We start from the raw sequence: 27605 nt of genomic DNA on the forward strand, positions 1-27605 counted from the left end.
GAATTACAGCCATCTATTAGTAAGTTATTATTAAATGCCATTTCATGAGCCATAATAGCTTGACAAATAAACATTTTAAAAAACTTGTAAGAAGTCATCAAACAATAGTGACTTATCTGATAACATCATGCATAAAAAATTATTAATCCATTTTTTAATTACAAACAGATAGTTGAATAACTTTAAGAAGAAAGTATGAGAATTATTCAACTATCTATCAGTAAATAATTAAATAATGCTTTAATGACCATAACGTGATCAGATAAGCAGAAAAAGTTAGACGCTTTTCTTGAAGTTTTTTCAAAATGTTTATTTGTTTTATAATTTTTTTTTCGTGGTATTTATTTATCACTGACCCCTGAACAATAAGAATTTAGTTGCTGATATCAGGACCTAATTTAGTTTATTCACAAATTCTTATGGATACCTCTGTTATCTATTAGAAAGTTAAATAATGGTGTAAATTCAAATGTGAAATTCTTCAATAACTTTTTTATTTGAAAACTTGACAATTCAGAACTATCAAAAAACTAAACTCCCTTGATTTCCTGTTCACTCGTCTGTCAAATTAAAAAATGAATTTGGCCTTAACATTTCTCCCCCCTGTGAAGAACTTAAATCTTCACTAAGTGGTCGGAAGGATGCACAGCTTCGTAACAGGTCTTTTATAAATGCCTTTCTTCGTTTGAATTTTTGCCACCCTCACAATACCATAATTTCCTTGGTTTTCCCAAAAACGATGGTCCGCTAAACCAATCTCCATCTTGTTTAAGATCGATATTTTTCAATTCTTTGGTAGCCTGATCTGCTACATTTTCTTCAGAAGGATCCCAGTGCCACTGGAAAACATCTGCATTTTCATGGATTTCTCCTATTCGACATGACACGAACATAGGAAACCTTCTCGACTGGGATCTTATTTGTTTAAGTACCACCAATGAATCAGTCCAATAATGTGTTTCGCGAATTTTATGTTCAACTTCTTCCCATATTTTCTTGGATAGTCTGCATGCCAACACTGCTCCTTGTAACTCTAATTTGGGTATGATTTGCTGAGTCAATGGCGCAACTTTATACTCAGCAGTAACAAAGCAGACATGTGTTTCAGTATTATCCTCCTTTTCTTCTGTTCTGAAGTAAGCAACATAGGAATAAGCCTTATCACGCGCATCACAAAACACATTCGCCTTTATGATCAAAGTTGCCAAAAACCCGAAAGGATCAAATATTGACATGATGATCCGCAAGACCTTCCGTTTCGTTGGTGCTATTGATCCTGATGTTTTTTCAATAGGAATTTTGTGAAAGTTCAGCGAATATATGAATTGGTCAGTTTCTGGAGACCAAGACAATCCAAGAACTCTTTTGATTTCTTGTGAATCAATTTTAATGTTTTTTTCTGATTCAGCACGAAGACATTTTGGAATTGATTCTAGAACCCTCTTGGAGTTACTAATCCATTTCACCATTTCAAAACCAGCTTGATTATGAACATAAATTACATCTCGTACTCTTTGAATAGCTTCCTCGTATGTGCTACATGAATCCAAATAATCGTCAACATAATGTTGTCTCTTCATTGCTCTGCTTATTCCAGGGAATTTATCTTCGAAACATTCAGCATTCCTGTTCTTGATGAATTGGGCTACGGATGGAGAAGACACGGCACCGAAGATCATAACATTCATTTCATAAACATCCGGAATTCCACCAAGGTTATTTTCATCATGCCAAAGAAATCGTTGAGCACATCGATCTTCCTTTTTTATTAACACTTGGTGAAACATTTCCCTGATGTCCCCACTAAATGCAATTTTTCCCTGCCTAAAGCGCCATAAAACGGAAACCAAGGAAGGAACAAAGTCTGGACCTTGTAGTAAAAAGTCATTGAGGCTATATCCAAATGATCTTGCAGCAGCGTCAAAGACAAGTCTAATTTTACCGGGCTTATGGACGTTCCACACTGCAAAATGTGGTAAAAACCAGTTTCTCGGATTTTCTGTAATCTCCTCTAACTCTAATTTTCTTGCATAACCCTTGTTGACGTAATCCTGGATCTTCTCACGGTACTGCTTTGCGAATTCACAATCTTTCTTCATTTTCCTCTCCATGCAGGAAAGACGGTTGAGTGCGTTTACTTTGCTGTCAGGAAATGCGACATCCATATTTCTCCAAAGGTGTCCAATTTCCCAACGGTTACCAATTCTTTTAGCTGTGCTATTCATGATTTCAAGTGCTTTGCGATCTTCTACTGAGCTGATGATTTTTTCATTCACTCCGAAAGCTTCTAACTTGAAACTATCTTTCACCATACGATGGAGTTCATCATCTTCAATATGTCGGCAACAAAGAGTTGCATGATTCATTTCATTTCCATCAGTTGAATCAGTGAGTGCTCCATGAATAGTCCAACCTAATTTGGATTTGGACATTATAGGTTGATTCATTTTTGGTTGTATGACCTGACGTGGTATAATTAGTCCGCAATTGTCTTGGCCAATGAGAATTTCTGGAGTTGCATTCTCCACGGCCTCTAGAATTTTCCGGTTCAAATGTGGGAAATTCTGAGACAAAAGATCTACATTGATTTTCTGGTTTGGTATACTCAAGTTTTTAACAGTCCTCAAATTTTTCAGATTATAGAAGATTTGTTTATTGCTGTCGGCAGAAATATCAACATCAACCATTTTCGATTCATCCTCGAAATGGGTAATGTTATTTGTCCATTGAAAACGGAGTGGAACGATGGGTCCAGAGAGGTTCAATTTCATAGCTAAATTTTCATCCATCATCGAGCATGTGGAGCCTTCATCGAATAAGGCAAATGTCTTGATTTCATTATAAGGCCCACGAAGTATAACTGGTGCTATTCTCAGCAGAGTTTTTTGATCCACATCGTTCAATTTCGCACAAAATTCACTCGAAGCTGCTGTTTTATATTGTAAAGTTGGATATGAGCTGTTTGGATCTCTTGCCAGATGAAGAAGACTGCTATGCTTTCCTTTACAACCCATTATACCACATCTCGTTCTGAGGAAACATTTATTAGCCATGTGACCCAATTGGAGACATAGAAAACATAATCTCAAATTCATAACTGATTGTCTTCTTTCTGGTATAGTCTTCTCTATGAATTCACCACATTCCTCTATTTTATGATTCGTTCTCTGGCAAAATACACAAACTTTGGAATTTTCTGCCTTTCTCGGCTCGGACTTTTTTGAAAAACTAACTGTTTCTTTCCTTGACATGTGTTTACTTCTCTGGAATGGATTACTTGTAGAAGCCATAGAATTTACCTCTTCTTCGTACCAATTTGCAAAATCTTCAAGGGATGTTGGTATTCCCTGTAAATCTTTCTGATATTTATATTTTCCCCAGTTGTACTTTTGTATGGTGGGAAGTTTTTCAACAATATTCACTAACATTTCCGGATTGATCAAATATAGTGAAGAATTAACATTTCTCATCGTGACCACCATATTAGTAACTGCGTTTGAGAAAAAAATACAGGATTCCAAACTGTCTTCTTTTACAGGGCTGATTTTCTTCACTTTTTCCATGAGAGATAGAACAATCCATTCAGGTCTACCAAAATTCATCTCGAGCATATTGATTATCCTTGAAACATTGCTTGGAGATATTAGAAGAGCTTTAACAGTTTCCCTAGCTTTTCCCTTGAGTGCTCTATCAAGACGAATGAGGTTATCCTGGTCTGATAATCCTTCATTCCACCTTCAATGCATGTTGTGAAAACCCATATTAATGAACGGCAAAAAAAAATGACGTCCCAAAATGGCGGAAGAATCTAGAATCCCCCCCCCCCAAAAGTGGGTCCTGGATCCGCGCCTGACGTATTTGAGTACTTAAGTGTGTTGGTACGCTTACTAGCTTAGTATCAGTTCAACAGTGGTGAAGTACAGAACAGATAATTTTAAAGCTAAAAAGATGTCTTTGGATCATTTATATGAGTTCAGTTTCGAAAAGTTGTACAACGACTGTACAGAAAGGTAATGCTTTTACATCATTGTTTTCTTTAATTATTTTTGAAACAATATAATCGAATGTTATCTTCAGTTTCTGAATGTTGCATTTTTATAAAGAAATTTTTGTTCAATATATGTGTATGAAATGAACGATAACCATATTGTACCTATCAAACAGCGAATTAATATGTACTTTTTTTTTCCTAGGGGTATAACTTTTGAGGAAGACTGCAGCGTATGTCTGAGTAGGTTGACTGGAGAACTGTACCTAACCGATTGCAGGCATTGTTTTCACAAAGAATGCATCGACAGGTGGTGCTCCAGTTCTTCCAAATGTTGTCCGATGTGTAGGACAACGTTAATTTTCGAAGGTACCTTCACTATCTTCGATACAAATTGGCAGAATGTCAATATACATCGTTTCGACAAGATGGACAGTGATGAAGAATATGAAGAAGATGAAGAAAGTGTTGAAAGTGAAGAGGAAAATGAAGAAGATAATAAAGAAGAAACCAACAGGGAAATTTAATTTAAGAGTGATGTTTCCTTCATTAAATTTCCCCTGGTTTATATATCTATAAACTCTTGTTATTTTTGTTTGAGAACAATTCCTATTTTCAGGATTGTAAAAATGTGAATCCTACCAGGATAATGATTGAATATCTATTACCTATTCACAGACTAACGAGTACAGAGCGTAATAATTACTAAATCAGTATGAAACTGTTCAATCATTTACCTAGAAAAATAAGATCAATTAAAGAAATTAAACTCTTCAAGAGACAATTATTCGAACTGTTAATTAAATGTGAACCATATTCTTTAAATGAATTTATAGTCTTTTGTCATGTACAAATATCATAGATATATTAGTTCATTGATTTATTTTTTTGTAAGGAATTTGTGACTTGTTTTTATCATTTTGTAATGTACATACAATTCTGGAAATAAATACCTATTATTATTATTATTATTATCCTAAATTTCAATCTATAACCTTCAAATTTAAGGGAGATAAGGGGTGTGTACCATGATCCTATTACACCCGGTATGTATATTGATGACCATAAGGTTAGCTTCCTCCAAAACAGTTTCCATTATGCATACAGTACCAGGAATACGAAAAAAAAAGATGAAATATAATGACTGTCATTTAATTTTCGATTTAAAATGAATTTCGAACAAGTAGAAACCAAGCCAATCCACAGTATTATTTAGAATTAGGATAAAATATAACAAAATGAAAAAATTGTTTTCCGAGAAGTAAATCAAAAATTTTCACAGCCTTGAAGTCACAGATAAAGGCCACTCCTACTGTTTTTTTTGAGCTGATTCGCGTGTGAGCTTCTCCTACTATCGGTCTATTTGATTGAAGATGGTTGAAATATGTGCAGTCAGTTTTTGATAATTACCTGAAGCACGCAAGATTTGGTGTTTAAACACGAAATCCAATAATAATCCAAAGACAGTTTGAGGTCGTTTATACAAGAAATTCGTAATTGCCTCTGAAAAGATAAATGATTGTTTTATTGTTGGTTTTTTTCATTCAGACTCAAGACTATTATCTTGTCTATGTCTGTGACCTTTTTCATTGAGGAGAAATATAAAAACTATGAAATTTGTGACAAGAAGTAAATAATACAACTCATTGTAGCTTTTCATCGGAAAAATTTATCTAGGATCAATCGAGTAATTTGAAAAGGAAAAAATTTTATTCGAATGTCTAATATGTATTTAGATATACATATATGTGTTTGAAATGAAAATTACCATATTGTACCTTTCAAACAGCGAATTACAGCCATCTATTAGTAAGTTATTATTAAATGCCATTTCATGAGCCATAATAGCTTGACAAATAAACATTTTAAAAAACTTGTAAGAAGTCATCAAACAATAGTGACTTATCTGATAACATCATGCATAAAAAATTATTAATCCATTTTTTAATTACAAACAGATAGTTGAATAACTTTAAGAAGAAAGTATGAGAATTATTCAACTATCTATCAGTAAATAATTAAATAATGCTTTAATGACCATAACGTGATCAGATAAGCAGAAAAAGTTAGACGCTTTTCTTGAAGTTTTTTTAAAATGTTTATTTGTTTTATAATTTTTTTTTCGTGGTATTTATTTATCACTGACCCCTGAACAATAAGAATTTAGTTGCTGATATCAGGACCTAATTTAGTTTATTCACAAATTCTTATGGATACCTCTGTTATCTATTAGAAAGTTAAATAATGGTTTAATGAACGTGGCATCATCAGATAACCAACAAAAGTTTGACTTAGGTACTTTTAATGAGTGTAGGTACATTTAAAATATTTATTTGTCATATTTATAATGACTTACCTAATGAGGTTGACGGCCATTCTGAAAATTTTAACTATCTAATGTATTATCAGATGAATAATTCTTGGAATGTATCTGTCAACAAATAAGAAACGACAGTTTAACCCTTTTTTGAAATATTTATTTTTACCAAGGTGATAAAATAAATCAGATATAATTGAACGAAAATAAAAATCATATTCTCTTTTCACATTGTTTAGATTGAATTTCGAAACGTTCAACTAAAGAACGAAATCAGTTTGAGTAGTTTGATACTTCAAAATAAATATCGATATGTAATTAATACACTTTGTTACTTCATATAATGTGAAAATACAAGTAAATGAATGGGGACATTTTTTATTCTATTCATTCCACCTTCAATGCATTTTGTGAAAACCCATATTAATGAACGGCAAAAAAAAATGACGTCCCAAAATGGCGGAAGAATCTAGAATTTCCCCCCCCCCCCAAAAGTGGGTCCTGGATCCGCGCCTGACGTATTTGAGTACTTAAGTGTGTTGGTACGCTTACTAGCTTAGTATCAGTTCAACAGTGGTGAAGTACAGAACAGATAATTTTAAAGCTAAAAAGATGTCTTTGGATCATTTATATGAGTTCAGTTTCGAAAAGTTGTACAACGACTGTACAGAAAGGTAATGCTTTTACATCATTGTTTTCTTTAATTATTTTTGAAACAATATAATCGAATGTTATCTTCAGTTTCTGAATGTTGCATTTTTATAAAGAAATTTTTGTTCAATATATGTGTATGAAATGAACGATAACCATATTGTACCTATCAAACAGCGAATTAATATGTACTTTTTTTTCCTAGGGGTATAACTTTTGAGGAAGACTGCAGCGTATGTCTGAGTAGGTTGACTGGAGAACTGTACCTAACCGATTGCAGGCATTGTTTTCACAAAGAATGCATCGACAGGTGGTGCTCCAGTTCTTCCAAATGTTGTCCGATGTGTAGGACAACGTTAATTTTCGAAGGTACCTTCACTATCTTCGATACAAATTGGCAGAATGTCAATATACATCGTTTCGACAAGATGGACAGTGATGAAGAATATGAAGAAGATGAAGAAAGTGTTGAAAGTGAAGAGGAAAATGAAGAAGATAATAAAGAAGAAACCAACAGGGAAATTTAATTGAAGAGTGATGTTTCCTTCATTAAATTTCCCCTGGTTTATATATCTATAAACTCTTGTTATTTTTGTTTGAGAACAATTCCTATTTTCTTCTTCTTCTTCTTCAAGTGCCATATCCGCGGCGGATGTCGGCAACCATCATAGCTATCTTGACTTTGGAGACAGCGGCTCTAAAGAGATGTTTTGAGCTGCATCCAAACCACTCTCTCAGATTTCTCAGCCATGAGATTCGTCTTCTTCCTACGCCTCTTTTGCCTTCTATTTTCCCCTGCATTATTAATCGTAAGATATTGTACTTCTCGCCTCGCATTATGTGTCCCAAATATTGTAACTTTCTCTCCTTGATGGTACGTTCAACTTCTTTTTCTCTACCGATTCTTCTTAGCACCTCGATGTTGGTGATACGATCCTTCCACGAAACTCTCAGAATTCTTCGGTAGGTCCACATCTCGAAAGAGTTAAGACGCCTCATTGCATCTGCATTTAGCGTCCATGCTTCCACCCCATAATAGAGCACACTGTGTACATAGCATTTTGCCAATCGCAGTTTGAGATGCAATGTCAGATCCTTGCTGCACAGGACTTTTTTCATTCTTATAAAGTTGGAACGAGCTTTTTCTATTCTAGTTTTTATTTCTGCGGTATAGTCATTGTTTTCTGTTATAAGTGTTCCTAAGTAAGTGTATCTTTTTACTCTTTCGACCTGCTGACCTCCAACCAGCAGTATTTCGTTTGTGTCATTGTTCTTGCTGATTTTCATGAACTTGGTTTTTTTTGACATTAAGAGAAAGTCCGTACTTCCCGCTACATCTTAATATCTTGTCCATAACTCTCTCTAAATCCTTCAGACAGTCAGCTATTATTACGGTATCGTCAGCATATCTGATGTTGTTGATCAAGACTCCATTCACCTTTATACCAGCTGTCTCACCTTCCAAGGCTTCTAGTATAATTTGCTCCGAGTACGCATTAAACAACAAGGGCGACAGTATGCAACCTTGCCTGACTCCTCTCTTTATTTCCACTTCCTCAGATCTTTCCTGCCCATTTTTTACTGTGGCCCGTTGGTTGTAATACAGATTTGAAATTAATCTTACATCTTGTTTGTCCAGGTTTTTGTTCTTAAGAAGGTCTATAAGTTGGTCGTGTTTTACCTTATCAAAAGCTTTATTATAGTCTATAAAGCAGATATAGAGGTCGCGATTAACATCCAGGCATCTCTGAGTCAACACATTGAGAGAAAACAATGCCTCTCTTGTGCCAACCCCATTTCGGAAGCCAAATTGACTCTCACTTATATCCAGTTCTAGTTTGGAACGTATTCTGGTATGTATAATTTTAAGGAGAATTTTTAATGTATGTGACATTAAGCTTATGGTTCGGTAGTCGCTGCATTCTCTGGCATTAACTTTTTTCGGTAGACATATGAATGTTGATGTTAACATTTCCTTTGGTATAATTCCTGTATTGTAAATTGTGTTGTATGAACTCACCAAAATATCCATGTTTTTGTCGTTAATTAATTTAAGTAACTCACTTGGTATCTCGTCTGGGCCTGCAGATTTCTTATTTTTCATGGATTCCAGTGCATGTTCAACCTCGCACTTAGTTATTTCAGGTCCCACATCTCCATCTTGATGTTCTGAAGGGGTATTTTCCATTCCATTCCAATTCCTCTATGTATTCCTTTCATCGCTCTAGTTTTTGTTCAGTTTCCATTATGATATTTCCTTCTTTGTCGAGGAGTATATTTGAAGTATTTCTTTTATTCATTCCCGCGAGCTCTTTGACCTTCTTGTTTAGATTAAAGTTGTCATACTTGTTTTGTAAATCTTCTATCTCCTTACATTTATCAGAGAAGTATGTTTCTTTTGCTTCTCTTATTTTTCGCCTTATTTGGATTTGTAGCTGCTTGTATCGAATGTTGTTATTTGACTTGCATCTTCTTCTTTCATCCATTAACTCCAAGATTCCGTCTGTCATCCAATCTTCTTTCTTATGTTTGCTTGTTATAAGTTCCTTTTTACTTGGTTCTATAAGTGCTGTTTCAAGGAACTGCCATTGTTGTTCTGCGCTTTCCTCATTTTGCTGAGATTTGGTGGTGGCTTTTTCTAAGTTTGCGTTGATCTGTTGTTTAAGTTTTTCTCTGATTTCTTCTCATTTTAGTTTCTCTATGTCTAGTTTATCAACTTTATGCTTGTTTTGCATCTTTTTTAGCTGTAACTGAAACCTAGCAATAAGAGGATTATGATCAGATGATACGTCCGCACCAGGGTAAGCTTTTACCGTTTTTATTGCGTTTCGATATCTGTGTTTTATTAGGATGTAATCGATCTGATTTCTGACGATGTTGTTGTCTTTGTCAGCTGGTGATTTCCATGTATACAGACGTCTCTTGGGAAGTTTGAAAAACGTATTCGTTACCACAAGATTATTTTCTTGACAGAATTCAACAAGACGATCGCCCCTCTCGTTGCGTACACCAAGTCCGTACTGCCCTACTGTAGAGTCACATCTTCCTTCGCCGATTTTAGCATTAAAATCACCCATAACTACTGTTATATCTCTAGATGCAGTTAGTCGTAATGTCTTTTGAAGGTCACTATAAAAGTTTTCTAACTCTTCTTCGTTTTTGTCAGCTGTAGGAGCATAAATTTGTATTAGGTTTAGTTTTCCGTGAGTTGTCATCAGTTGTAGCAACATAACTCTTTCGGACATTGGTATGAAGCCTGTTACTGATTTTACTACGTTTCTGTCAAGAATTACGGCCACTCCATAGCGGTGTTGAGTGTCATCATTGCCAGAGTAGTAAACTCGTCCATTTTCTGTACTAAGTTCACCCGAACCAATCCATCTTGTGTCACTTATTCCAACAACATCAATCTTTAGTCGCACCATCTCCTGCTCTATGTTTCTTAACTTTCCAGGCTCGTACATACTTCTTACGTTCCATGTCGCAATTTTAAGAGTTGATTTGTATATTTTCAACAAACAGTTGACGACCTGGGAAGCCCTGCTGTTTATGTCATCTCTTCCCCTGCCGAATCTTGGCATCCGAAAACCATGATTAGTGAACTGTTGACTGTCATTTCTCTGAGCCATGACGATTTCTAGGGAGTCTTAATGAGGTAGTTTCCCCTAGCTTTCCTCATCGCTGTGTAAGCACCGCTTCAGTTGTTTCAACCACGCCGCTTAGTGTCTGATTCTCAACCAATAGTAATCAACGGTACTCAACAGTACTTTTCAGGATTGTAAAAATGTGAATCCTACCAGGATAATGATTGAATATCTATTACCTATTCACAGACTAACGAGTACAGAGCGTAATAATTACTAAATCAGTATGAAACTGTTCAATCATTTACCTAGAAAAATAAGATCAATTAAAGAAATTAAACTCTTCAAGAGACAATTATTCGAACTGTTAATTAAATGTGAACCATATTCTTTAAATGAATTTATAGTCTTTTGTCATGTACAAATATCATAGATATATTAGTTCATTGATTTATTTTTTTGTAAGGAATTTGTGACTTGTTTTTATCATTTTGTAATGTACATACAATTCTGGAAATAAATACCTATTATTATTATTATTATTATCCTAAATTTCAATCTATAACCTTCAAATTTAAGGGAGATAAGGGGTGTGTACCATGATCCTATTACACCCGGTATGTATATTGATGACCATAAGGTTAGCTTCCTCCAAAACAGTTTCCATTATGCATACAGTACCAGGAATACGAAAAAAAAAGATGAAATATAATGACTGTCATTTAATTTTCGATTTAAAATGAATTTCGAACAAGTAGAAACCAAGCCAATCCACAGTATTATTTAGAATTAGGATAAAATATAACAAAATGAAAAAATTGTTTTCCGAGAAGTAAATCAAAAATTTTCACAGCCTTGAAGTCACAGATAAAGGCCACTCCTACTGTTTTTTTTGAGCTGATTCGCGTGTGAGCTTCTCCTACTATCGGTCTATTTGATTGAAGATGGTTGAAATATGTGCAGTCAGTTTTTGATAATTACCTGAAGCACGCAAGATTTGGTGTTTGAACACGAAATCCAATAATAATCCAAAGACAGTTTGAGGTCGTTTATACAAGAAATTCGTAATTGCCTCTGAAAAGATAAATGATTGTTTTATTGTTGGTTTTTTTCATTCAGACTCAAGACTATTATCTTGTCTATGTCTGTGACCTTTTTCATTGAGGAGAAATATAAAAACTATGAAATTTGTGACAAGAAGTAAATAATACAACTCATTGTAGCTTTTCATCGGAAAAATTTATCTAGGATCAATCGAGTAATTTGAAAAGGAAAAAATTTTATTCGAATGTCTAATATGTATTTAGATATACATATATGTGTTTGAAATGAAAATAACCATATTGTACCTTTCAAACAGCGAATTACAGCCATCTATTAGTAAGTTATTATTAAATGCCAATTCATGAGCCATAATAGCTTGACAAATAAACATTTTAAAAAACTTGTAAGAAGTCATCAAACAATAGTGACTTATCTGATAACATCATGCATAAAAAATTATTAATCCATTTTTTAATTACAAACAGATAGTTGAATAACTTTAAGAAGAAAGTATGAGAATTATTCAACTATCTATCAGTAAATAATTAAATAATGCTTTAATGACCATAATGTGATCAGATAAGCAGAAAAAGTTAGACGCTTTTCTTGAAGTTTTTTTAAAATGTTTATTTGTTTTATAATTTTTTTTTCGTGGTATTTATTTATCACTGACCCCTGAACAATAAGAATTTAGTTGCTGATATCAGGACCTAATTTAGTTTATTCACAAATTCTTATGGATACCTCTGTTATCTATTAGAAAGTTAAATAATGGTTTAATGAACGTGGCATCATCAGATAACCAACAAAAGTTTGACTGAGGTACTCTTAATGAGTGTAGGTACATTTAAAATATTTATTTGTCATATTTATAATGACTTACCTAATGAGGTTGACGGCCATTCTGAAAATTTTAACTATCTAATGTATTATCAGATGAATAATTCTTGGAATGTATCTGTCAACAAATAAGAAACGACAGTTTAACCCTTTTTTGAAATATTTATTTTTACCAAGGTGATAAAATAAATCAGATATAATTGAACGAAAATAAAAATCATATTCTCTTTTCACATTGTTCAGATTGAATTTCGAAACGTTCAACTAAAGAACGAAATCAGTTTGAGTAGTTTGATATTTCAAAATAAATATCGATATGTAATTAATACACTTTGTTACTTCATATAATGTGAAAATACAAGTAAATGAATGGGGACATTTTTTATTCTATTCATTCCACCTTCAATGCATTTTGTGAAAACCCATATTAATGAACGGCAAAAAAAAATGACGTCCCAAAATGGCGGAAGAATCTAGAATTTTCCCCCCCCCCAAAAGTGGGTCCTGGATCCGCGCCTGACGTATTTGAGTACTTAAGTGTGTTGGTACGCTTACTAGCTCAGTATCAGTTCAACAGTGGTGAAGTACAGAACAGATAATTTTAAAGCTAAAAAGATGTCTTTGGATCATTTATATGAGTTCAGTTTCGAAAAGTTGTACAACGACTGTACAGAAAGGTAATGCTTTTACATCATTGTTTTCTTTAATTATTTTTGAAACAATATAATCGAATGTTATCTTCAGTTTCTGAATGTTGCATTTTTATAAAGAAATTTTTGTTCAATATATGTGTATGAAATGAACGATAACCATATTGTACCTATCAAACAGCGAATTAATATGTACTTTTTTTTCCTAGGGGTATAACTTTTGAGGAAGACTGCAGCGTATGTCTGAGTAGGTTGACTGGAGAACTGTACCTAACCGATTGCAGGCATTGTTTTCACAAAGAATGCATCGACAGGTGGTGCTCCAGTTCTTCCAAATGTTGTCCGATGTGTAGGACAACGTTAATTTTCGAAGGTACCTTCACTATCTTCGATACAAATTGGCAGAATGTCAATATACATCGTTTCGACAAGATGGACAGTGATGAAGAATATGAAGAAGATGAAGAAAGTGTTGAAAGTGAAGAGGAAAATGAAGAAGATAATAAAGAAGAAACCAACAGGGAAATTTAATTTAAGAGTGATGTTTCCTTCATTAAATTTCCCCTGGTTTATATATCTATAAACTCTTGTTATTTTTGTTTGAGAACAATTCCTATTTTCAGGATTGTAAAAATGTGAATCCTACCAGGATAATGATTGAATATCTATTACCTATTCACAGACTAACGAGTACAGAGCGTAATAATTACTAAATCAGTATGAAACTGTTCAATCATTTACCTAGAAAAATAAGATCAATTAAAGAAATTAAACTCTTCAAGAGACAATTATTCGAACTGTTAATTAAATGTGAACCATATTCTTTAAATGAATTTATAGTCTTTTGTCATGTACAAATATCATAGATATATTAGTTCATTGATTTATTTTTTTGTAAGGAATTTGTGACTTGTTTTTATCATTTTGTAATGTACATACAATTCTGGAAATATATACCTATTATTATTATTATTATTATCCTAAATTTCAATCTATAACCTTCAAATTTAAGGGAGATAAGGGGTGTGTACCATGATCCTATTACACCCGGTATGTATATTGATGACCATAAGGTTGGCTTCCTCCAAAACAGTTTCCATTATGCATACAGTACCAGGAATACGAAAAAAAAAGATGAAATATAATGACTGTCATTTAATTTTCGATTTAAAATGAATTTCGAACAAGTAGAAACCAAGCCAATCCACAGTATTATTTAGAATTAGGATAAAATATAACAAAATGAAAAAATTGTTTTCCGAGAAGTAAATCAAAAATTTTCACAGCCTTGAAGTCACAGATAAAGGCCACTCCTACTGTTTTTTTTGAGCTGATTCGCGTGTGAGCTTCTCCTACTATCGGTCTATTTGATTGAAGATGGTTGAAATATGTGCAGTCAGTTTTTGATAATTACCTGAAGCACGCAAGATTTGGTGTTTAAACACGAAATCCAATAATAATCCAAAGACAGTTTGAGGTCGTTTATACAAGAAATTCATAATTGCCTCTGAAAAGATAAATGATTGTTTTATTGTTGGTTTTTTTCATTCAGACTCAAGACAATTATCTTGTCTATGTCTGTGACCTTTTTCATTGAGGAGAAATATAAAAACTATGAAATTTGTGACAAGAAGTAAATAATACAACTCATTGTAGCTTTTCATCGGAAAAATTTATCTAGGATCAATCGAGTAATTTGAAAAGGAAAAAATTTTATTCGAATGTCTAATATGTATTTAGATATACATATATGTGTTTGAAATGAAAATAACCATATTGTACCTTTCAAACAGCGAATTACAGCCATCTATTAGTAAGTTATTATTAAATGCCATTTCATGAGCCATAATAGCTTGACAAATGAACATTTTAAAAAACTTGTAAGAAGTCATCAAACAATAGTGACTTATCTGATAACATCATGCATAAAAAATTATTAATCCATTTTTCAATTACAAACAGATAGTTGAATAACTTTAAGAAGAAAGTATGAGAATTATTCAACTATCTATCAGTAAATAATTAAATAATGCTTTAATGACCATAACGTGATGAGATGAGCAGAAAAAGTTAGACGCTTTTCTTGAAGTTTTTTTAAAATGTTTATTTGTTTTATAATTTTTTTTTCGTGGTATTTATTTATCACTGACCCCTGAACAATAAGAATTTAGTTGCTGATATCAGGACCTAATTTAGTTTATTCACAAATTCTTATGGATACCTATGTTATCTATTAGAAAGTTAACCCTTAGTCACTACGGACGGGTCATTTTGACCCACACGACGACGAGCCGAAATTCTTAGTTTCGCGTGTGAGTAGTGGGGTAATTCTTCTAGTATTCCCTAGCCCTACATAATCTCGGTTCTGACGTGTTATTCGAGCTGTGTGCGTTCCCTGTTTGCTGATATTGCTGTATTTGGGTCAAATTGACCCGTGCGTAGTTTGAACGGTAGTGTTATATGGAATATGAGGTACGTTTTATATTCAATTGGATGAATGAATCATTCCAAATTTATATCAATATCAATTCATTGATCTTGTTTTTTTTTCTACAGTATGAATAGGCCACTCAATGAAGCTGAAATCCTACAAATTGTTGAAGATGAACAGTTCTGGGAGGATTGTAATTCCACAGAAAATTCAGAAGAAGATGAAAATATTTTCGAAGTGCAAGACAGAGTAGCTGCTACTGAAGCTATTCTAGATGAAGGAGATAGGAGTGAACCTGGGGAGAGTGATCATGAAGAAATAAGCGAACATGACAGTGATAGCGAACTTGAATGGCATGATAATGAACAAGAATCTGAAGGTGCAGAGAGAAAGACTAAAGAAGTTGACGAATATAATCGTCAAGCTTTTTATGGCAAAGACAAAACGAAATGGTCGAAAAATGCACCAACAAGAGGTAAAACCCAAAAGAAAAATATTTATACAATAATGCCTGGCTTGAAGGGAGACGCAAAAAAAAATCCACTCTCAACAGTTTTGCAAGCCTGGAAACTAATTTTTTCGGACGCAATGCTCAAGAAAATCACAAAACATACAAACTCCAAAATACAGAATATGCAACTGAAATATAAAATGTTCAAAAGAAGGAGAAATTGCCGATCGCAGTTCTCTGCTTCCTTCATTCATAATACAGACCAAGAAGATAGAGGCTTTTATTGGTCTGCTCTATTTAACAGGCATTCTTAAATCAGGACATGAGGATCTCAGATCTCTATGGGCCAATAATGGAACGGGCAGAGACATATTCAGGTGCACTATGTCACTTGCAAGGTTTTCTTTCTTGCTCTCCTGTATTCGATTCGATGATGATAGTACAAGGAAGGAAAGACTGAAGGAAAACAAGTTGGCCGCAATATCTGAGTTATTTAATCAATTCGTCCATAATTCATCCCATCCACTAGAGCCTCAGCCTCGGGTAGGATTTTCGAAAAGAAAGAGATGTGCCATTTGTCCATCGAAAAAAAAACACCTTCTGTTCGATGTGTAAAAAACAGATTTGCAAAGAATGTGCCATAAATGTTTGCCCCTTATGCAAAAATACCGAATAAAATACTTGAGTTAAAAATTAATGTTTGAAAATTATTATTCCCGAATAAAATGTAAAAATATCGTTTGTTTTCTTTTGTTAATATCTATCTAGAAATCGGGTCAAATTGACCCACCGTAGTACTTATGTTACAAAATTTTTGTGTAGTAATTAAGGGTTGAATAATGGTTTAATGAACGTGGCGTCATCAGATAACCAACAAAAGTTTGACTTAGGTACTCTTAATGTGTGTAGGTATATTATTATTATTATAAGTTTTATTGAGCAAAATTAAAACATTTTTCAGAGTACAGTTTCTTATACCAAACATATTTGAGTACAATTCAACCTAAATATGGATACAAAGGTAAATCAATAAACTATTCTTTACCTCGAAGGTGCGGAGGCACCTTGTTTGAGGCATCTACATTGAAATTATTTGTTCTACTCTTCATGTACACAATATATATACACTCAAATATCTAATAGACTATATACACAACATTTTATTAACACCACATTACAAGGCATCAGGAGCCCAATATGCAATTAATCCGCTGTTGTGACCAAGGTTCCCCCCAACATTTCAGGTATGGACATACGAGTTCTTAATATCCAACAAATTCGTAACTTCTTGAGAACTTAAGTTTCCTATCCACGTTTTCAATTTTAATTTAAAAATTTTTAAGCTATTACTTGCTTTAATACACGCTGGTATGTAATTGTACACTCGAGGGGATAAAAATGTGTGCGATCGTTGTCCTATGGTTTTCATTATTCTAGGTATTAAAATCATTCGTCCTCTGTGTCGCGTTCCATGCAAATGCTCGTTAAATTCCGCAGACGAAATGTTTTTAAATTGATGCACAGCAAGCACGAGCATATACAGCTGTCGAAGATTCATAACAGCAGATTCTTGGAACAGTTTTTCACTCGGATAGCGATATGGTTTATTGTATATTATCTTTAACAACCATTTCTGTGTTACCTCGAGCTTAAGTAAATAATGTTTCACTACCCCTCCCCATCCAAGTAGGCCATATACCAAAAGGGGTTGAACCAAAACCAAGTACAATGTTCTCAACAACTGAGGGTTACAGAATTCTTTAAAAAACCTGAATCTAGGTATCATTTTCCGAATTTTCTTCACAACGTTATCGACTTGAAAATTCCATCTCAAATATGGGTCCAATATTACACCTAGATATTTTATATGATCTGCTGAATGAATTGTGAAGTCATCCTCAACATTTAACGTTCTATACTCAGGCAACACAGTTGAGCTATTGGAAAACAGCATAAATTTTGTTTTCTGCTTGTTTATTGTTAAAACCTTATAATTAAGAAACTGAATTATGTCCTTGAAGTCCATTTCTACCATACTCTTTAGTTGTTCCCAGCTATCTCCCTCATAAAATACTGCAGTATCGTCCGCAAATGCAAATAGTTTCCCCCTGGTGCGCAATGAAAACATCGAGTTAATGTAAATATTAAAAAGAACAGGGCCCAATATTGTTCCCTGAGGCACTCCATAATGTATGTCTGATAGTGAGCTTATCGATTCTCCAACTTGGACGCATTGCTTTCTACCTATCAGATAGCTTCTAAACCAGTTGAGTGGACTACCCTCGACACCCATGCACTCAGAGTGTCAAGCAATCCGTCATGACTGACCGTGTCGAAGGCTTTGGCTAAATCCACGAACACACCCAGACATGGTCTCGACATATCCAGACATCTATATATTTCACCTGTTAGTGCCGCTATAGCATCCTGTGTGGATTTCCCGACCCTAAAACCGAACTGCCTCTCACTGAAAATTTTGCACCCTTCCAGAAACTTCGTGACTCTATTATGTATTATTCTTTCAAATATTTTTGAGATATTTGATACTAGTGATATTGGGCGATAATTATTTACGGACGATTTATCTCCTGCTTTGTGTATTGGTTTTATAAGTGTTGTTTTTAAAGAAACCGGAAACATACCCGTCTGCATAGAGAAATTCACTAGAAACCTAAGGGGAGCGACTATACTTTTGGCAATTCTCTTAAGTAGTGTCACTTGGATACCATAAATACCTGGAGATTTATTCGCTTTTAGTGACTCTATTACTTTCAATATCTCTTGCTCATCACAAGGATCAAAATTTAACTTGAGTTGGTTAGGTGATTCTGAATTATTAAATTTTGTTTTTTTCTTTTTTATTTTATTTGCCAGTTGTGTGCCTATGCTAGAAAAATACGCGTTAAAAGTTTCCGCTATTTTAGTTCTTTCCGTTAATGTAATATTATCTTGCATAATTGAGGAAATCTGTTGCTGATTGAGTTTTTTATCTGTTATGACCCTCCACAACTATTGGGGGTCATTTTTATGTTTTTGTATTTCGTTTTCATAATAATTTATTTTAGCGATTTTAATTAATTTTTCTAAATGTTTTTTATATCTCTTATAATTCTCATTGAGATTCTCGTCCATACATTTTTCCGATTTGATTTTTTTATACATACTATTTTTCTCGTTAATTGATTTTATTATGCCTTCAGTTATCCATTCTTTTCGTTTAATATTTTTTTTGATTATTCGTCTTGAGTTTTTGTCTGTCAAGTATGTAAACGTTTCGATAAATCTTCCCGTAGCCTCGCTCACGTTCGGTGCTGAATAAATATTTAAAATATTTATTTGTCATATTTATAATGACTTACCTAATGAGGTTGATGGCCATTCTAAAAATTTTAACTATCTAATGTATTATCAGATAAATAATTCTTGGAATGTATCTGTCAACTGTAACGTTACAATTGCCCATGAGACTCTGAGGACTAATTTCTAGGGGTGGTTTGGCTTATTTGGCAACAAAACTCCTACCCAGGTTTTTACAAATTTAATAAAATTAAAATATACAATGATCGATCCTTTTCACTCCAAACAAATAATAAAATAGAAACTTAACTTAAAACGATTTTAAATGAGCCACTCTGCTACTAGAATGGAACCACTTCTGTAAACTATCTTCAGCCTTCTGAACACCAATTCCTATCAGGAAGCTATAGTACTCCAATCCCCATTCAACGAAGTTGTTGTGATAATGCCAGGTATTTCGCAGGTATTCTCTCAGATTCAGGAACTAAAGTGGTCTAACATACGTACTATTCGAAATTCTGTATCTCAAGGAAGTAGTTCTTGATATCTATCAATCCCAAGAAAGGTTTTCTTTGTTCTAATCCCACGGGAGGTTTCTTCGTTCTAATCTCACGGGAGGTTTCTTCGTTCCAATCCCACGGGAGGTTTTCTTCGTTCTAATCCCACGGGAGGTGCTTTGAGAAAATGAACAAAAATGATATCAGAATATGTTAACTGAAAATACAACTTCTTCTCGGATTTCTAACCAAGAAATTACAAAGAAATCATTACATTTATTATCAAATAAACCTGAGAAGGAGTTTTGCTGACATTATTTGACACAAAAAGAATTCTACCAAACCTGAAATACGTTTCGACAAGATGGATGACTCTAAAAAAAAACTACTGTTTCAAATTAAATTGATTCATTCTGGTGAGATTATTACTTGTTGAATACTAATATTCATGTTAACACTTACCGAGAATCCCGACACAATTCTCGCCGATAAATAAGATTCCGAGTCTCAAATTAAATTAATAATGACTGAAATCTAAATCTGAGGTACTTATTCTTGCTGGAGTCTCCTCAATCATCATTGAAAATCTTTCAGAAAATTCTCTCCAGAAACGCGCATCTGCGTTCCGACCGAAAGTACACGATATGAAACGATTAATTGACAAATTACCGCGTCTTCAAAAATTCCAGTAGCGTAACATGGAATGAAGCGTGCAAAATCGTTGCACAACAAATAAGAAACGACAGTTTAACCCTTTTTTAAAATATTTATTTTTACCAGAGTGATAAAATAAATCAGATATAATTGAACGAAAATAAAAATCATATTCTCTTTTCACATTGTTTAGGTTGAATTTCGAAACGTTCAACTAAAGAACGAAATCAGTTTGAGTAGTTTGATACTTCAAAATAAATATCGATATGTAGAATTTCAAAACTGAAATTATAATATATATTATAATTAATAACGAAAGTATTCCATAATAATAGGAGCAAACTACTGAATATGTCGTATTTAACTGAATATTGTGACGATAAATCAGGATTTTCAACTAATGGAACTAGAGCATAATAGGTTTTCTGTGATCGAAATCATAATGCGAAAAATTAAAAAATATCGAATTTGACATTCTAAAATAAATATCGAATATTTTCGATACCTATGTAGCTGTTTTGAATTTCTGGACATCGATATAAAAGTTATGACTCAATATTGCTGAGAGCTCCAGAAATAAATGAAAACAATAAAATATTAATATTATTCAACGGCTGCTTTCAAATATCAACAGGTGGTTTCAACAGGTTCTGGTCACGATAAATCAGAATTTTTGACTAATGCAACTAGATCATAATATGTTTCGTGTGGTCGAATTCATGATGCGAAATATTAAAAAAATATCGAATTTGATGCTCTAAAATAAATATCGATATGTAGAATTTCAAAATTGAAATTCTGCTTAACGAAAATACTCGATAAAAATGGGAGCAAACTACTAAATATGTCGTTTTCAACTGAATCTCGTCATCTGAATCTTATTATTCTCCTCTATGATAGATTAGTATATTGTGCAACAAGTGGGGAAAGTCCAACATTTCTCGCGAGTGTGGAAGTTTGTGGTACGAGCCTGTAAGGCGAGTGCCACTTATAATAAATTTATTCATAGCTATATCATACCTTACTAACTGGATCTTCGTTATTATTTGGATTTTTCTGAGTATTAGGTACTAGAGAATAGTTTGAAATTTTTACTTTCATTACATAATGAAAACTTTAAATTAGAATATCCATGCCAAATTCAAGGTCAATATCTTGTAAAGGACAGGTGCTATGAGAAAAAACTTGAAAAAATCAAACTTCAACACCCTGTATATGGAAAACAAAGAGTTTGGGTGCCCATCCTTCAATTTAGGAACACCCTGTATAAAAGCTGATTTGGAGTTTTATTCAATCCATTCGGTTTCTTTCATGCTGAATGAACCTAGTGTCATTTTGAAGTAAAAAGTGGTCCATTTTGAAGTGAAAGCTTGTATCTTTCCATGATTAAATGACATAACCTACTGAACACAAGTGAAATGGAAAATATCAAAAAATTAATACACTTTGTTACTTCTTATAATGTGAAAATACAAGTAAATGAATGGGGACATTTTTTATTCTATTCATTCCAACTTCAATGCATTTTGTGAAAACCCATATTAATGAACGGCAAAAAAAAATGACGTCCCAAAATGGCGGAAGAATCTAGAATTTCCCCCCCCCCAAAAGTGGGTCCTGGATCCGCGCATGACGTATTTGAGTACTTAAGTGTGTTGGTACGCTTACTAGCTTAGTATTAGTTTAACAGTGGTGAAGTACAGAACAGATAATTTTAAAGCTAAAAAGATGTCTTTGGATCATTTATATGAGTTCAGTTTCGAAAAGTTGTACAACGACTGTACAGAAAGGTAATGCTTTTACATCATTTTTTTCTTTAATTATTTTTGAAACAATATAATCGAATGTTATCTTCAGTTTCTGAATGTTGCATTTTTATAAAGAAATTTTTGTTCAATATATGTGTATGAAATGAACGATAACCATATTGTACCTATCAAACAGCGAATTAATATGTACTTTTTTTTTCCTAGGGGTATAACTTTTGAGGAAGACTGCAGCGTATGTCTGAGTAGGTTGACTGGAGAACTGTACCTAACCGATTGCAGGCATTGTTTTCACAAAGAATGCATCGACAGGTGGTGCTCCAGTTCTTCCAAATGTTGTCCGATGTGTAGGACAACGTTAATTTTCGAAGGTACCTTCACTATCTTCGATACAAATTGGCAGAATGTCAATATACATCGTTTCGACAAGATGGACAACGATGAAGAATATGAAGAAGATGAAGAAAGTGTTGAAAGTGAAGAGGAAAATGAAGAAGATAATAAAGAAGAAACCAACAGGGAAATTTAATTTAAGAGTGATGTTTCCTTCATTAAATTTCCCCTGGTTTATATATCTATAAACTCTTGTTATTTTTGTTTGAGAACAATTCCTATTTTCAGGATTGTAAAAATGTGAATCCTACCAGGATAATGATTGAATATCTATTACCTATTCACAGACTAACGAGTATAGAGCGTAATAATTACTAAATCAGTATGAAACTGTTCAATCATTTACCTAGAAAAATAAGATCAATTAAAGAAATTAAACTCTTCAAGAGACAATTATTCGAACTGTTAATTAAATGTGAACCATATTCTTTAAATGAATTTATAGTCTTTTGTCATGTACAAATATCATAGATATATTAGTTCATTGATTTATTTTTTTGTAAGGAATTTGTGACTTGTTTTTATCATTTTGTAATGTACATACAATTCTGGAAATAAATACCTATTATTATTATTATTATTATTATCCTAAATTTCAATCTATAACCTTCAAATTTAAGGGAGATAAGGGGTGTGTACCATGATCCTATTACACCCGGTATGTATATTGATGACCATAAGGTTAGCTTCCTCCAAAACAGTTTCCATTATGCATACAGTACCAGGAATACGAAAAAAAAAGATGAAATATAATGACTGTCATTTAATTTTCGATTTAAAATGAATTTCGAACAAGTAGAAACCAAGCCAATCCACAGTATTATTTAGAATTAGGATAAAATATAACAAAATGAAAAAATTGTTTTCCGAGAAGTAAATCAAAAATTTTCACAGCCTTGAAGTCACAGATAAAGGCCACTCCTACTGTTTTTTTTGAGCTGATTCGCGTGTGAGCTTCTCCTACTATCGGTCTATTTGATTGAAGATGGTTGAAATATGTGCAGTCAGTTTTTGATAATTACCTGAAGCACGCAAAATTTGGTGTTTAAACACGAAATCCAATAATAATCCAAAGACAGTTTGAGGTCGTTTATACAAGAAATTCGTAATTGCCTCTGAAAAGATATATGATTGTTTTATTGTTGGTTTTTTTCATTCAGACTCAAGACAATTATCTTGTCTATGTCTGTGACCTTTTTCATTGAGGAGAAATATATAAACTATGAAATTTGTGACAAGAAGTAAATAATACAACTCATTGTAGCTTTTCATCGGAAAAATTTATCTAGGATCAATCGAGTAATTTGAAAAGGAAAAAATTTTATTCGAATGTCTAATATGTATTTAGATATACATATATGTGTTTGAAATGAAAATAACCATATTGTACCTTTCAAACAGCGAATTACAGCCATCTATTAGTAAGTTATTATTAAATGCCATTTCATGAGCCATAATAGCTTGACAAATAAACATTTTAAAAAACTTGTAAGAAGTCATCAAACAATAGTGACTTATCTGATAACATCATGCATAAAAAATTATTAATCCATTTTTTAATTACAAACAGATAGTTGAATAACTTTAAGAAGAAAGTATGAGAATTATTCAACTATCTATCAGTAAATAATTAAATAATGCTTTAATGACCATAACGTGATCAGATAAGCAGAAAAAGTTAGACGCTATTCTTGAAGTTTTTTTAAAATGTTTATTTGTTTTATAATTTTTTTTTCGTGGTATTTATTTATCACTGACCCCTGAACAATAAGAATTTAGTTGCTGATATCAGGACCTAATTTAGTTTATTCACAAATTCTTATGGATACCTCTGTTATCTATTAGAAAGTTAAATAATGGTTTAATGAACGTGGCATCATCAGATAACCAACAAAAGTTTGACTTAGGTACTCTTAATGAGTGTAGGTACATTTAAAATATTTATTTGTCATATTTATAATGACTTACCTAATGAGGTTGACGACCATTCTGAAAATTTTAACTATCTAATGTATTATCAGATGAATAATTCTTGGAATGTATCTGTCAACAAATAAGAAACGACAGTTTAACCCTTTTTTGAAATATTTATTTTTACCAAGGTGATAAAATACATCAGATATAATTGAACGAAAATAAAAATCATATTCTCTTTTCACATTGTTTAGATTGAATTTCGAAACGTTCAACTAAAGAACGAAATCAGTTTGTGTAGTTTGATACTTCAAAATAAATATCGATATGTAATTAATACACTTTGTTACTTCATATAATGTGAAAATACAAGTAAATGAATGGGGCCATTTTTTATTCTATTCATTCCACCTTCAATGCATTTTGTGAAAACCCATATTAATGAACGGCAAAAAAAAATGACGTCCCAAAATGGCGGAAGAATCTAGAATTTCCCCCCCCCCCCAAAAGTGGGTCCTGGATCCGCGCCTGACGTATTTGAGTACTTAAGTGTGTTGGTACGCTTACTAGCTTAGTATCAGTTCAACAGTGGTGAAGTACAGAACAGATAATTTTAAAGCTAAAAAGATGTCTTTGGATCATTTATATGAGTTCAGTTTCGAAAAGTTGTACAACGACTGTACAGAAAGGTAATGCTTTTACATCATTGTTTTCTTTAATTATTTTTGAAACAATATAATCGAATGTTATCTTCAGTTTCTGAATGTTGCATTTTTATAAAGAAATTTTTGTTCAATATATGTGTATGAAATGAACGATAACCATATTGTACCTATCAAACAGCGAATTAATATGTACTTTTTTTTTCCTAGGGGTATAACTTTTGAGGAAGACTGCAGCGTATGTCTGAGTAGGTTGACTGGAGAACTGTACCTAACCGATTGCAGGCATTGTTTTCACAAAGAATGCATCGACAGGTGGTGCTCCAGTTCTTCCAAATGTTGTCCGATGTGTAGGACAACGTTAATTTTCGAAGGTACCTTCACTATCTTCGATACAAATTGGCAGAATGTCAATATACATCGTTTCGACAAGATGGACAGTGATGAAGAATATGAAGAAGATGAAGAAAGTGTTGAAAGTGAAGAGGAAAATGAAGAATATAATAAAGAAGAAACCAACAGGGAAATTTAATTTAAGAGTGATGTTTCCTTCATTAAATTTCCCCTGGTTTATATATCTATAAACTCTTGTTATTTTTGTTTGAGAACAATTCCTATTTTCAGGATTGTAAAAATGTGAATCCTACCAGGATAATGATTGAATATCTATTACCTATTCACAGACTAACGAGTACAGAGCGTAATAATTACTAAATCAGTATGAAACTGTTCAATCATTTACCTAGAAAAATAAGATCAATTAAAGAAATTAAACTCTTCAAGAGACAATTATTCGAACTGTTAATTAAATGTGAACCATATTCTTTAAATGAATTTATAGTCTTTTGTCATGTACAAATATCATAGATATATTAGTTCATTGATTTATTTTTTTGTAAGGAATTTGTGACTTGTTTTTATCATTTTGTAATGTACATACAATTCTGGAAATAAATACCTATTATTATTATTATTATTATTATTATCCTAAATTTCAATCTATAACCTTCAAATTCAAGGGAGATAAGGGGTGTGTACCATGATCCTATTACACCCGGTATGTATATTGATGACCATAAGGTTAGCTTCCTCCAAAACAGTTTCCATTATGCATACAGTACCAGGAATACGAAAAAAAAAGATGAAATATAATGACTGTCATTTAATTTTCGATTTAAAATGAATTTCGAACAAGAAGAAACCAAGCCAATCCACAGTATTATTTAGAATTAGGATAAAATATAACAAAATGAAAAAATTGTTTTCCGAGAAGTAAATCAAAAATTTTCACAGCCTTGAAGTCACAGATAAAGGCCACTCCTACTGTTTTTTTTGAGCTGATTCGCGTGTGAGCTTCTCCTACTATCGGTCTATTTGATTGAAGATGGTTGAAATATGTGCAGTCAGTTTTTGATAATTACCTGAAGCACGCAAGATTTGGTGTTTAAACACGAAATCCAATAATAATCCAAAGACAGTTTGAGGTCGTTTATACAAGAAATTCGTAATTGCCTCTGAAAAGATAAATGATTGTTTTATTGTTGGTTTTTTTCATTCAGACTCAAGACAATTATCTTGTCTATGTCTGTGACCTTTTTCGTTGAGGAGAAATATAAAAACTATGAAATTTGTGACAAGAAGTAAATAATACAACTCATTGTAGCTTTTCATCGGAAAAATTTATCTAGGATCAATCGAGTAATTTGAAAAGGAAAAAATTTTATTCGAATGTCTAATATGTATTTAGATATACATATATGTGTTTGAAATGAAAATAACCATATTGTACCTTTCAAACAGCGAATTACAGCCATCTATTAGTAAGTTATCATTAAATGCCATTTCATGAGCCATAATAGCTTGACAAATAAACATTTTAAAAAACTTGTAAGAAGTCATCAAACAATAGTGACTTATCTGATAACATCATGCATAAAAAATTATTAATCCATTTTTTAATTACAAACAGATAGTTGAATAACTTTAAGAAGAAAGTATGAGAATTATTCAACTATCTATCAGTAAATAATTAAATAATGCTTTAATGACCATAACGTGATCAGATAAGCAGAAAAAGTTAGACGCTTTTCTTGAAGTTTTTTTAAAATGTTTATTTGTTTTATAATTTTTTTTTCGTGGTATTTATTTATCACTGACCCCTGAACAATAAGAATTTAGTTGCTGATATCAGGACCTAATTTAGTTTATTCACAAATTCTTATGGATACCTCTGTTATCTATTAGAAAGTTAAATAATGGTGTAAATTCAAATGTGAAATTCTTCAATAACTTTTTTATTTGAAAACTTGACAATTCAGAACTATCAAAAAACTAAACTCCCTTGATTTCCTGTTCACTCGTCTGTCAAATTAAAAAATGAATTTGGCCTTAACATTTCTCCCCCCTGTGAAGAACTTAAATCTTCACTAAGTGGTCGGAAGGATGCACAGCTTCGTAACAGGTCTT

General features: G+C 32.7%; 2 protein-coding genes across 2 annotated transcripts; both read right to left on the reverse strand.

The window, feature by feature from the left end:
- Window positions 1-665: 665 nt before the first annotated feature.
- Window positions 666-8075, reverse strand: LOC123673387. The gene is made up of 2 exons (XM_045607874.1): window positions 7780-8075; window positions 666-3735 (listed from the first exon to the last, which is right to left on the reverse strand). Exons 1-2 carry the CDS (start codon window positions 8073-8075, stop codon window positions 666-668), a joined length of 3366 nt encoding a protein of 1121 aa, XP_045463830.1.
- A 1097-nt stretch (window positions 8076-9172) lies between these two features.
- LOC123673389 (craniofacial development protein 2-like) lies at window positions 9173-10585 on the reverse strand. The gene is made up of 2 exons (XM_045607875.1): window positions 9674-10585; window positions 9173-9610 (listed from the first exon to the last, which is right to left on the reverse strand). The coding sequence occupies exons 1-2, from the start codon at window positions 10583-10585 to the stop codon at window positions 9173-9175; spliced, it is 1350 nt and encodes a 449-aa protein (XP_045463831.1).
- Window positions 10586-27605: the final 17020 nt, after the last annotated feature.

This window comes from Harmonia axyridis, chromosome 2, assembly GCF_914767665.1.
Source record: "Harmonia axyridis chromosome 2, icHarAxyr1.1, whole genome shotgun sequence".
Lineage (NCBI taxonomy): Eukaryota > Metazoa > Arthropoda > Insecta > Coleoptera > Coccinellidae > Harmonia > Harmonia axyridis.